This window comes from Actinia tenebrosa, unplaced genomic scaffold (assembly GCF_029948245.1).
Source record: "Actinia tenebrosa isolate PJP-AT-01 unplaced genomic scaffold, QUT_ActTen_1.0 PGA_scaffold0__85_contigs__length_37466705, whole genome shotgun sequence".
In the NCBI taxonomy this organism is placed as follows: domain Eukaryota; kingdom Metazoa; phylum Cnidaria; class Anthozoa; order Actiniaria; family Actiniidae; genus Actinia; species Actinia tenebrosa.
Window position 1 is genome coordinate 28,225,526 of NW_028292569.1, and position 12,593 is coordinate 28,238,118.

Consider the following 12,593-nt stretch of genomic DNA (forward strand, 5'->3'; position numbering starts at 1 on the left):
TAATCGAAAAAAAATTGGCTCTAATCACCTAATTTACTATCTATACTAGTAACGGAACTTAAAGTGTATATGACACGAAAACATTTCATCGTTTAAAATGTATAGTTTGTTGATAATAATGAATATATGGTAATAAAATTTGTTTCAAAAGCTTATTTCTTGAGATATGTAAGAAAAGTTAGCCAAACTTGTGACGTCATTTTGTTGACACGTACTCTAGATTGGGTAGTAATGCACAAAATATAAATTGTAATTCGTATAAAATAACAACAAAAGGCATATTCTATTCAGCTTCATTTGATAGCTTACGTAGTACTCTTCAAATGTTGGGGAACTGAAAAGTGTACTACCTGAAATTAAGATTCTACATTCAAACATATTTCGTGTATTTGCAACTAAATCTGGAGACTTGTAAACAAAATGACGTCACAACTTGTGCTAAATTTTCTTGAGTTTCTAGAGAAATACGTTTTTGAAACAAATTCAAATGTGATATTCTTATTAATGCCAATAAAATACACATTTTTAACATTAATATTTTTTCGTGTCATATGCACTTTAAAGGTAAATTAAACATTATAACAGCAAATATTTATCATTTCGTGTTCAACATTATCCTTGTGGATACTTTTAAGCAAAATTTATAGAAGACATATTTCTATTACCTAAAAGATCAAACCTTCAAGGGGGGTTCCGTGGAACCCTTCGAACCCCCCTGGATCCGCCACTGGATGGGGCAGGCAGAAAGTCAGTAGCTTCAGTGTAATACATACCTTATCAGAAAGTATAACAATATGGGTGAAATACTGAGAAACCAAGTGGACTAAGAGCTCTTGTCGGTAAGGCTGCGTTCATAATGTACGGCAGAGGGGGGGGGGGGGGGGGGGGGGGGGCAGGTGAAATCTTCAAATGACCAAAAAATTCTTAAGACCCCCCTTGAATTCCCCCAGAAAATAACTAATCTGTCGTAGCTTCTTCTAAATTTTTTTTTCCAATGCCCCCTCAATTTCACCTGCCCCCCCCCCCCCCCCCTGCCATACATTATGAACACAGCCTTTAACTGTTCCCAAACGTTAACAGCAGTAGTGGTTTCAATTCAATAGATAATTTAATGAAAAATTAAGGGGAAAAGGAAATGATCAACAGAAAAAAAAAAAAAAGAAAGAAAAAAAAAAAAAAAAAAAAAAAGAAAAGAAAGACTGAAAAGGAACTAAAAAAAAAAGAAAAAAAAATCTTAATAAGGTGGGATTTGGACCGATAGTCCACTGACAGAAATTCAAAAAAAGATAAGAAAAAAAAACCCCCCCAAAAAAAACGACTCCACTTTGCCATACTCCCGAGACATCCGCAGAGCTGGGGCGTCGTATGGACTTCGGACCTGACGGCGATTAAATCCTTCTGCCCCTGGGTGTACGAATTACGCAAGAAAATGTTCTAGCCGAAGCATCAGGGGAGAGACCAGCCAGACCATATCGGCTAATCCCTTGCATCTCTGCCACGCACGGAATCGGTTGAAAAATACATGCTAAAAAGTCTAGTCTATTCGGTGCATGGTTTTCAACGCTATTGTTATGCTGATTCACCTGGAAACGTGGCCCAGTGGAAAAAACTTGGGCTTCAATGACACTGAGTCAAGGCCGTCTAAGCACGATCAGTACCTGGATGGGTGCACCTAAGAATATGCCTGCTCAAGCTTTTGACCAGGATCTTTTTTCTACGCTTTTTTTTTCGACTTGAAAATTAATAAAATATATATCATAGAAATAAAAAATGATTTTCTGCTTCAGAGTTCGATCTATCATATATCTGGATCAGGCCAGCGAGGTGGAGAGTATTTTAGGGTTACTTTCGATCTCCTTGGGCTTCCTGTGTTTTGGATCATCATCTACATCCGGGAAACTCTATTCATTGGCAGCCATTTTATGCATGTGGTGACTTTAATACTTTGTTCAAATAATTCCACCTTAAATCGCTTTTTATTCATTATTTCAAGACAAAATGGGACGAAAAAAGAAGAAGTCTATGAAGCCATGGTGTTGGTATCCTTTTTAAAGTGTTATTTTATTGATTAGGTATTTTTACGGTGTTTTTTGTCCAGTTTTTCAAGCATGTCATCGAAGGTAAAATGTTAGCTTGGGTAACGCAAATTCTTGTGTTTTCTCGAAAATATCCTCAACTTGATCTAAATAACGCGAAACTCGATAAGCTGGGCTTCATTTTATGCCATAGATGTCGTAATTTTCATGCTTCTTTGTCTGGTTTGGTTTTGAAATTATTTTTCTTGCGCATTGAAGTTAGTAAGAAGCCATGGTCAAAATCAAACAATAACCTCGAAGCACGTCATTAGTTATATTTTAATATTTGAATCAAGTTTTTTATTTTATTTTTGAAATACAAAGTTATTTGAGTTAAAGAGATACGTCAGTAAGCTTACTAATAGTTGTGGGATACCTGTTCTTTCTTTTTTCTTTCTATTTTTGACCAGAAAATGCAGTGTAAAAGTGCATATTTGAGAAAATGCCTCCGTTGTTTTCAATCTATCTATGTTGCTGGTTTCAATAGTCACAGACTTATTTATACAGTGTTAATGCTGATGATGATTTGATAATTTATGAATTTATATAGCACCTTTTCTATATGAATATAATCACATGCGCTTTACATTGAGTTGTGAATGACAGATTGCTTTTATGCGATTTACAAGCATGAGAGATGGTTAGTATGAAGTGTAGGCACTGAGGGTGGTCACTGCCAGGGTTTCTTTACGTCCTCAGTGGTTCTTTTACGTCCCTCTGATGTTGGTTAGTAATAATGAGAGTGGAGAGACGGAACCGCCATTTAAACTGTCCGTCCAAGCCCATTTAGCCCATTTAGTCCCATTTATATGAGTTATTGTGGAATCCTTTTCTCAATTCTGATGTGAATGGCTGTCAAATGCTTTAATCTATTGCTAAAATTTTCAGCGTAACAGATAATAATATGACAGACTTTTTTTAAGATCAAAGATTCCACCAAATTATTTGTCAAATACTTTCAGGATTCAAAACTTAGCATCAAGTGATATTTCAAATTTGATAGAATAGGTTCAATAGAAAGCTGCCCTGAAGCACTGATAAAATCTTCTAATGCTATACAGCAATAATTAACTCTTTACATGTAGTTAGTATATTGTTTCAGATAGAATACACTAAAAATAGAATAAATAATAGTTATTAATCCTACTTTAGACAATGTCACTATCACCCACAATGCACTTTGGTCTCGGAATGCACTATTTAATATACACTCTTCAACATTCAACCTTTTTTGAAATAGAGAAAATAAGAGAAAAATATCAAATGTCCTTGGCGGGAATCAAACCCACGTCTTCGGTATTCTAGTCCTATGTGTTAACCACTACTCAGTACCCTACATTTCATATTCCGGCTGTGTTACCAGCGTGGTTGGTCCTTGTAGTGTAGTGGTAGACACATCGGACTGGAATACCGAAGACGTGGGTTCGATTCCCGCCAAGGGCATTTGATATTTTTCTCTTCTTCTCTCTATTTCATTACACACACCGAACACATAATTTATTACTACTTTTTTGAAATAGCTGTATACTATTGAAAGTGGGCAGTAACAAAATTATTGTCTATTTGTGGCAACCTTATACCAGTAAACATGCTTACCTCCGGACTGCAGAGCATTTCAATGAGCAGCCTGCATGCTGCTTGTTAAAACAAACTTCAGGGGATCCGTGTAATGATAATTTTGAATTGATTGTGCTTTAACCTTAACTTCAAATCAGGTACTGTAACAGAGATTTTGATGATGAAAAAATCTTAATCCAACACCAAAAAGCAAAGCATTTCAAATGCATGATCTGTCATAAAAAGTTATATACAGGACCAGGATTGGCGATTCACTGTATGCAAGTTCACAAAGAGAATGTACCAAGTATACCTAACTCATTACCCAATAGAGGAGACCCAGAAGTAGAAATCTATGGAATGGAAGGCATTCCGGACAAAGATGTGAAAGAAAGACAGCAACAAAGGCAAGGCAAAGAAGATACAGGTGATAGAAAAAAAACTTGATGTGATTTTTTTTAGCCCCGTTCACACTGGCGATTTTTGCTGCCATTTTTGCTGCAACTTTTGTGGCAATTTTAGGAAATAAGAAATCTTTTGTCTCATCCTTCAAAGGAGACATTCGTCTAGGAAAATCTTGGTATACTGAAAAAAACTTTACAAGTAAATTCTTTACCATCGTTTATTATGGGCAAAATCACAAAAAATTGGCCACAAAAATTGCTAGTGTAAACGAGGCTTTAGGAGGCTCAACTTTTGATAATCATAGTCTTCATAGCCTGGTTTTACAGTGTAATGTGCCCAACCATGGCAGCCTAACTTATTTTTTTACTAGTTAGCCAATCAGACCGTGAGAATTTGTTCATTTGCACTTGAACTCACCAAGTGTGAACACTAAAATTTAAAGCAAATTTCGTACTCTTTGCAACAAAAACTGAAATAAATGGTTAGGAATTGGCCTATGCGATACCTATTTTGGTCCATTTGCTGGCTAACACTGGACACTTTTATTATCATTATAGATGTTTCAGATGAGCCAGCTGCGAAGAAGGCAAAAGAGGACACACCCATGCAGATGCCGATGATGGGGGCAGTCCCTGGTATGATGCCGATGATGCCAATGATGGGTGTTCCTGGTATGCCGATGCCTCCCGGCTTCCCTCCTCCAATGGGAATGCAAATGATGCCTGGACAACCTGTACGTGGTAAGTGCTATGGGTGGTACCCTTGATTTGATCTTTGTAGGGTTAATCTCAAGTAGTACCAGAAGCTCTCACCTACTTTACAACTTGTGTTTCTCTTTGTACCTTTACCAATAATAATAATGTGTAGTTCAGAACTAAGGTCAGTTCGCTACATTTGATGCCTCAAAGTGTCTCTATTTTACATGGTCATCCGAGCCACAGCAAATTTCTAACAATTTGCAGATATTTTGAGAGCAAATGCAGTACCTTCTACTTGGATATTTTAAGAACCTGATCGTAGGTCTGGCCGTGAAGGCTGAACCTCCAGCACAACAGACCAAATGAGCCAGCGGGGTGGTTGTGGTGTGTTGTCTTTCTTGCTTTCAGCACTTACTCAGTGATGTATAACTAAAAAAGGCTAAGTAAATTCCACAATGGGTTTCGCCTCTCATCAATATGACCCTAGTTAAAGTCCTGCCAGGCTCAGTTTTGTTTGTTAGTAAAGTTCCTAGTTGGTTCCCTCCTTTTCTTCAAGTTTTTTCCAAGTTCTCCCATTTTACTCCCTCCACACACACAAAAAACATGTCTAAATTCCAATTCGATCATGGAACAAGGGCCACAGGTTTGTTAACCACTGGCTATTTAAGTGCTTCCCCTTATAAAAACAAAAACAAACAAGGACAGTTTATAATGATGACTTTATCTGGAATTTTCATTACCAGGAATGCAACCAATGCCAGGCATGCCTGGACCACCAGCACCCAGACCAGGAATGAGGTAAGACATACAAATAGTGAGTACCTTTAGTAGTATCTATTGTCGTACTTGCTATGATTTAGTGTTTTTTTTCAGACTGGATATAACATGTAATCTCTTTGGACTATCAGCATCGAAACAGGCTAGTTGTAAAAACTATGTAGTTGATAAGATTCCATAATCTTCACACACTGACCCAAGATTGCATAGATATGAAACTAACCATATATCACGAAAAGATTTTCAAATTCAGATAAAATCGTTTAAAAAAATAGATCATAAACAATAATTAACTACATGTAGGAAGGAGTGTAGAAATTTTATCATAATGTCTCTAGCTGAAAGGAACTCAGAATACAATCACAGTCCCTGATAGGACATTGGAAACCATGACCTTCCCGATCCCCATAGGATGCTCAGCAGGGAGAACTTGGAAATTTTTTATTAGCCATTCAGAGGGGAAATACACCCATGAGTTTTTTTATTAGCTATTCAGAGGTTAAGGGAAAAAACTGGATCAAGTTTGCATATGCTGTATGATTGCAGTGCATTTTGGGACTGTTTTAGGGGATGAAATACAAGCCATCTTGGAATTATGCCCCCCAAAACTGCCCCAGAATGCATTGCAATGTTACCTCGACCCAAATTTTTTCCCAACCTTGGAATAGATAGTTATAATTCAAGAAACAAATATAACTTTAACTTGGAAAGGTGGTCAGGAGTAATCAAGTTGGCTTATTTTATTACCCACATACTTGCTTTCAGTTCAACCCCATTGAGCTGTGCCACTGCAATACTTGTGGTGGTAAAAGTGATAATAAGTGAGTCTTACCTTGCCTTATATTATTCAAGTTTATCTTAACAAAACTCATATACTCCATACATTTCATTTACTGAAATTTACTTAGAAAATGTATCGAGGTGATTTGCTGAGCTTGATGCGAGGTTAGGGAATGCCAATATTTAAATCTGAGATTTTTTTTAATGGACTGAGCCAAAGGTGAGGTTGGTAGATTTAAATGACCAGATCAATATCCTCATTCTGGACTGGATTCTGACAGCTTTGAGAACGAACCAGATTCCTTTATTTTCATCCACTGATGCACACCCTTCCGCCCACCCTCCCGTTCAGCATTCATTTTTAAGGTGGGATGACATAGGCGTGTGACTGAATATCAGAGGTAGTAGTTCTTGATAATACGTTCATAGCTTATTTTTAATTCCCTTAGCATGACTGCGCCAGCAGCAACATCAATGACAGTAAGTGGCAGCGCTCAGCCTCAACTGGCCCCTGGTGTTGTAGGGTCACAGGTACCTACTAGCAAACCTCTCTTCCCATCAGCACAGGTAGGTACATTGGCTGGTCTATGACCAACCATCTGTTTGGCTTTTACATGTAAGTACATTTCAGTCCATCAAGATTAATATAATCTGATGGTTTTGGCTTTTTGTCTGGATGCAAGAGTGGCATAACAGTAGTGCACTCACCTCTCACCTCTGGGGTCCCAGGTTTCATTCCTGGACTCGGCATTACATGTGAGTAGAGTTTGTTAGACCTCTGCATTGATTCCAAGGGTTTTCTTTGAGTTCTCTTAGTATACTTCCTCTGCAAAATTTTGAACACCAAATTCCAATTTGATCAGTGAATTAGCCACACCCTGACTTTGGTCAACCCAGAAGGAGTTTTCAGGTTAGAAAAAAATTGAATTTGAAGGTTTTTGTCCTTTAAGAGAGTCATCATTATCATAGCAGGACTCAAAGAAGCTTTGGCACACATTATAAGCCCAGCATTGCCTTGCTGATTTGATTGATATGCAACTTTTAAAGCTTGCCACATTTGCAGAATGTAAACATATACCTAGAATTAAAAAGGTAGGACTTGCTTTTCAGCTGGAGAAAAGGTTTGGTACTAAATACAAGACCAGTATGGTGTCCTATACTAAATGTATTGTGTTTATATAGAATGTAAATGGATCGGCAGAAACATCGAAGGCAACTGGACCTGTAGGTGCTGACTTCAAACCTTTATCCAGTAATTCATCTTCCTATTCTAGTGGTCCTACAGTATCTGGAGGTAATGGTTTTGAATAGTTTCTTTTCTCATTCCATAAATACTGCTGTGTTTTAAGACTGAAGACCCATCTCTGCAGGTTTAGCCTCTCTTAAGAGTAAAATCATTTGCAAATGTCAATTTTAATGTAAAGAATGTGCAGCTCGAACAATACCAATGTTTTGAAATCCCACAGGATTTTAATGGTATCTGTGAATAGCTGACTTATAAACAAGGCTAAGCCTGTGCAAATGAGTCTGTAATCTTCAAAAACAGCGGTATGCATTGAATGTGAAACTGGTGTTTTCTTGGACATCTTTGGTTCAGACTCCCCATATATGTATTTACCATTGCTATACCCAACCACCTTAAAGGCCTTGTTACACATTGAAACTTTAAGCTGAAACTTGTGTGCAACAGCATTTTGAGACAAGCTTCAGGGGGATGTTACACAGTGCAATTTAGGCTTGGTGAATCTTTTGTCACATGAAAGTTTCAGGAAAAGTAGAACTACTTTCTACTTGTGCAATTGAAACTTATGTCGCGAACATGTGTCAGCGCAAAATTGCGCCAGAATTGCCCTATTTCACTATGACGTCACATCAAAACAGTCTATTGTTCAAACACAAAGGATCATGGTCGTTGGAGGGGGTCAAATCAATGCAAATTCACCAAAAATTGTTCTAAAACCCGTATCAATCCATGAAGAGAAGTAGAATAGCCAGCAAACTCTCAGAATATGTTTTAGTACATATTAACACATATTATATCTGAAAACCAGGCCATTTTAGTTCAAACTGTTTCGCTAGGAGCAAATTTTGTTGAACTTTCTATTGGATTTGGCGATTCTATCCCCCACATAAACAAGCAGTGACGTCATAGTGAAATAGGACAATTGCTTATGTTGTTTTGTTTTTTGTTGTACCAAAGCTAGACCTCAATGCACCAATGTTATCGAGCCTATTGCCTATGTCATGCCTTACATTTACTTATGCCTTCTATTAATATTAATTTATTATACTAGCTTCAGGTAAACAAGTTGTTCCACCACCAACATCTGCTCCCATGGTGTCTAAACCAGCAATAATTGTGGCACCTGGTGCAACTAGTAAACTTATTCATCCAGATGAGGATATATCACTTGTAAGTTTAACATTTTATTTGAATTTTGATTCCTCGTGGCACTGCAGCTTCAGTAGACTGCTGCTTGCTTGTTAGTTCACTCTTGTGAGATTTTTGAGAGCTTTTCTTTTGGTTCTCCAGCTTTAATTCATTGAGCAGGGTCCTCTGCATGTTTCACAACAACTAAAAAAGACAAATTATTACATGTAACCAAGTGAACTTGCACAAACATTTTTCAGTGGTATTCTATACAGGGTTCGTGCTACTCCTTAAATTCCTTGAAAACTCCTTGAATTTAATTCACGTTTTCAAGAGCACTTGAAAAGCTCTTGAATTTTACTATTTTAGAAAAACTCCTTGAAAATTCCTTGAATTTCTGCTTTGATCATTACTTGCATGGTTCTGAAATAGATCTAGTCAGAAAGATTGGAAAATCTAAAAGTCGGCCATGTGCAACCACCGTGTAAAATTTTGGCATAGTTAGCTGAACATACCCCTTGAAAATTCATTTTTGGGTCCTCGTATACTCCTTAAATAGCCCTTACATTTTAAGTGGTTACCTCAGCATGATCCCGGTTATAGTTGATCGTGCGCTAGTGTGTTTTGAAAATAATGTGATTGTATCATGATGTGATTGTATCGTGACGTGATTGTTTCGTTATTTAAAGTATGCATTTTCTTGGAAGTTAAAATTATTCACCTGTTATTCACATGTTTTTCCTTGATTTTTTTAGGAAGAAAAGAGGGCATCATTACCCAAGTATGCTTCAAAAACACAAAGTTTACCTACTGCAAATATCCCCACAATGGCCGTTAATCCTTTAGTGGGAATGGCAGGGCCTCCTGGGACTGGACTTCCCACCATGCAGCAAAACCACCAACCTCTAATGAATGTCCAAGTCTCTGTACCATCTGGATACCAACCAAATGCCCGACCCCTCCTTGGCAATCACCCACCTGGCTTTCCCCCCCAGCGACCAGGAGGACCCCAGACTGGACTTTTTAACATGCCACCCAGACCTGGGGGACCTGGTCTCCTACCACAGCCCCCAGGACCCCCATTAAGTGGTACCCAAAATCCTGGGCTGAGAATGCTGCATCAAGGAGTTGGGTTTCCTGGCGGTGCGTTCATGCAACAAATAGACGGGCCCCGACCTCGTTAAACTTAAGTAACTAGGCATTTTTTACATTTCATACTTGTTATCATCTTACATATGATTTCACACACTTCAACTTTGAAAATGGGATATTGGTGTTAAGCATTCTCTAGTTCTAAGCATAGAATCTTCTCCTAAGCAATACAGCTTATAGCATGCTTATTTGATTACACAGTCCCTGAAGATTCACAATATGAATTGGAAAAACATTATGCCCAAGTCTATTGCCCTTTGCGGGGTTGCAGAAGGCATTGCGTCATGGGGTAGTCAGGGGCACTTTAATACTTTTAATTCAGGTTTTGCACCATCACATGATTGCAGGCAGCCATGACAAGCAAGAACAGTTGAATCTGGTCTAATCTGATTTACCTAAGAAAGAATTCCGTTTCCAAGGGGGAAAATACCATTGTTGTGCCTCCTCTCATGGCTGCCATCACGTGATTGTGCAAAGCCTCTATTGGGGTTTGAAAAATGATATGAAACCTTAGTCGTTGTGTCAATTTTCAAATTTCTTTCATTTTTCTTGTTGCATAAAATGTTAATTGACTGATGAAGCGTCTCTCAAAACAACCCCATAATGCAATGCAATACAACTTCGGAAAGCTCCAAATAGACCTTTATTTTTGAGGAATCCGCTTGCATTTGAATAAAGAGGTATATTAGAAGATTTCTGCTAAGCACCAATATCCTGTTGCATTAATTCAAGGTAAGTGATGTACACATGATTAGAGCAAGTTTTTTGTGAATGGGAAGCCTATATTACAATAGGATCTAAAAAATGTTTTATCGTTGCATCCATTATTCCAATATTTGGGAGTATAGAAAAATACGGTTTCATTTGGAGCCAGTATCATGATAGCCAAAAAATTCAAAGAACTGTGGGTGGATCAAAACCAAACAACTTCAATGAGTAATGAAGCAACAAGTTATACTGAATCAAAGACTTGCGATATTCATTGATCTGTCCTTGACTCAGAGTCCAATCATTGTTAGGCTGCGTTCATAATGTATGGCAGAGGGTGGGGGGGGGGGGGGGGGGGACAGGGAAAATTTCGGGGGCATCGGGGAAATTTTGGTAGGAAAAGGGGGGATGGGCAAATTTTTATCAGACAAATGGGGGGGATGCACAATTTTTGGAAGAAGCTACAAGCCTTGCTTAGAGGTGATCGTTTTTTTGAATGACTTTAAGGGGGGTGTTAAGAATTATTCTGGACATTTGAAATTTTCACCTGCCCCCCTCCCTCTGCCATACATTATGAATGCAGCCTTACTGAGTATGTTCAACAAAAAATTTTGGCATTTCGTTGAGCAAGCGCAGTAACAATAACTAGGGTTGAAAGTGGACAATGAATGACACAGGCTTCCCATACATATGAGATCAGCTCAAATACCTTACTTGGTCATTGTAAAAAGTCAATTCATGATATAAATGCGTTGATGTAATTTTTTAAAGGAATATTTACAAATTGCAAGAAATATTAAGGTAGGGTAATGATGATTAAGGTAGGCAGTTGTAACAGACGCTGAATCAGACTTTTGTTTTTCACCTTATACATAATAATTGTAACGATTGTTAAAAGTAAATTGATTCTGTGATATTAAATATTCTGACAGTGCTCAAGTTGTTTTTCAAAGTTCTTTAAATGCTAGCGATAGCTTTACAGTCAAATCGGCTCAAGCTTAGGGACTGACCATTAGATTTTTGAGGGGGGGGGGGGGGGGGGGGGGGTTGGGCAAGAACCAAAAAAAATTTCAAGCACAGCTTTAAAGAGTTAAAAAAAAAATTGTGCATAAGAAAAGTGCCAGAAAAAATTCAAAATTATGTCCAAAAAAATTCCTGCACCGGCATGAGGTGTAAAAAAAAAATTCCTGCACAAAATAAATTGCCCAACCCCCCCCCCCCTTAAAAGTCTAATGGTCCATCCCTTACCCACTAGGTTCCATTAATGGTTCTCCAGTATTGAAATTTATTATCCTTTCTGAGAATACGAAGACTCCTAAAATTCCTTAAATTCTTAACCAATTCTAAGCTCACATTCTGATTGGATTATTTTATATAAGGAACACCATAACCGAATCAGAATTTGAGTTTTGAATCTGTTATTTTGAATCAAGAGTCTTCAGAAAGAATAATTACAGGGAGGGGAGGGGGGAGGTAAACTTGAGGCATTTTGACTGTAAGACTTGGGGGGGTACAATAATCAGAACATTGCTTACCAAAACATTCCTCATTAGATTGTCTTGTTGGATAAACCAACATGGCTGCTATTTCATTGTTATTTATATATCAAGGGGTTTCGTGGTTGTATCCCAAGAATTGAATGAAACAAGAATATACTACTGATAATGAATTTGGGCTGGAGGGATATCCCACAAGGCGCTTTTTATTTATTCTTAGTAATTTCCATCAGCGGTTGGGGGGTGGTTTGCCTTGTCTCTACCTTGATTCGAGGGTTTCATCTTCGAGTTCTCGGGTTTTTTGGCTCCTTCAGGATACCATGGAATATCCCACAAGGCACTTTCCTCCAGGGGCTGGGGGTTGTTTGTCTTGTCTCTGCCTTGATTTGAGGTTTTTTCCCCGGGTTCTCAGGTTTTTGGCTCCAGGATACCATGGAATATCCCATGAGGCACTTTGCAGTAATTTTCTTCAGGGGGGGGGGGGGGGATAGTTTTCGAGCTGTAAAAACTGATCCATATTCCCTCAAAATGAGTTAAAGACATAACCAAAAACGCCATGATATTGGCAAATGCC

General features: G+C 38.1%; 1 protein-coding gene and 1 non-coding gene across 2 annotated transcripts; both read left to right on the top strand.

Annotated features, from left to right (window-relative positions):
- Positions 1-1,912: 1,912 nt before the first annotated feature.
- LOC116304245 (BUB3-interacting and GLEBS motif-containing protein ZNF207) lies at positions 1,913-10,861 on the top strand. Its single transcript, XM_031713956.2, has 8 exons — positions 1,913-2,039; positions 3,791-4,059; positions 4,595-4,777; positions 5,479-5,533; positions 6,742-6,859; positions 7,475-7,586; positions 8,587-8,705; positions 9,419-10,861. Exons 1-8 carry the CDS (start codon positions 1,999-2,001, stop codon positions 9,845-9,847), a joined length of 1,326 nt encoding a protein of 441 aa, XP_031569816.1. The 5' UTR covers positions 1,913-1,998; the 3' UTR covers positions 9,848-10,861.
- Trnas-gga (transfer RNA serine (anticodon GGA)) lies at positions 3,447-3,518 on the top strand. The gene has a single exon. It is a non-coding gene; the product is annotated as a tRNA-Ser (tRNA).
- Positions 10,862-12,593: the final 1,732 nt, after the last annotated feature.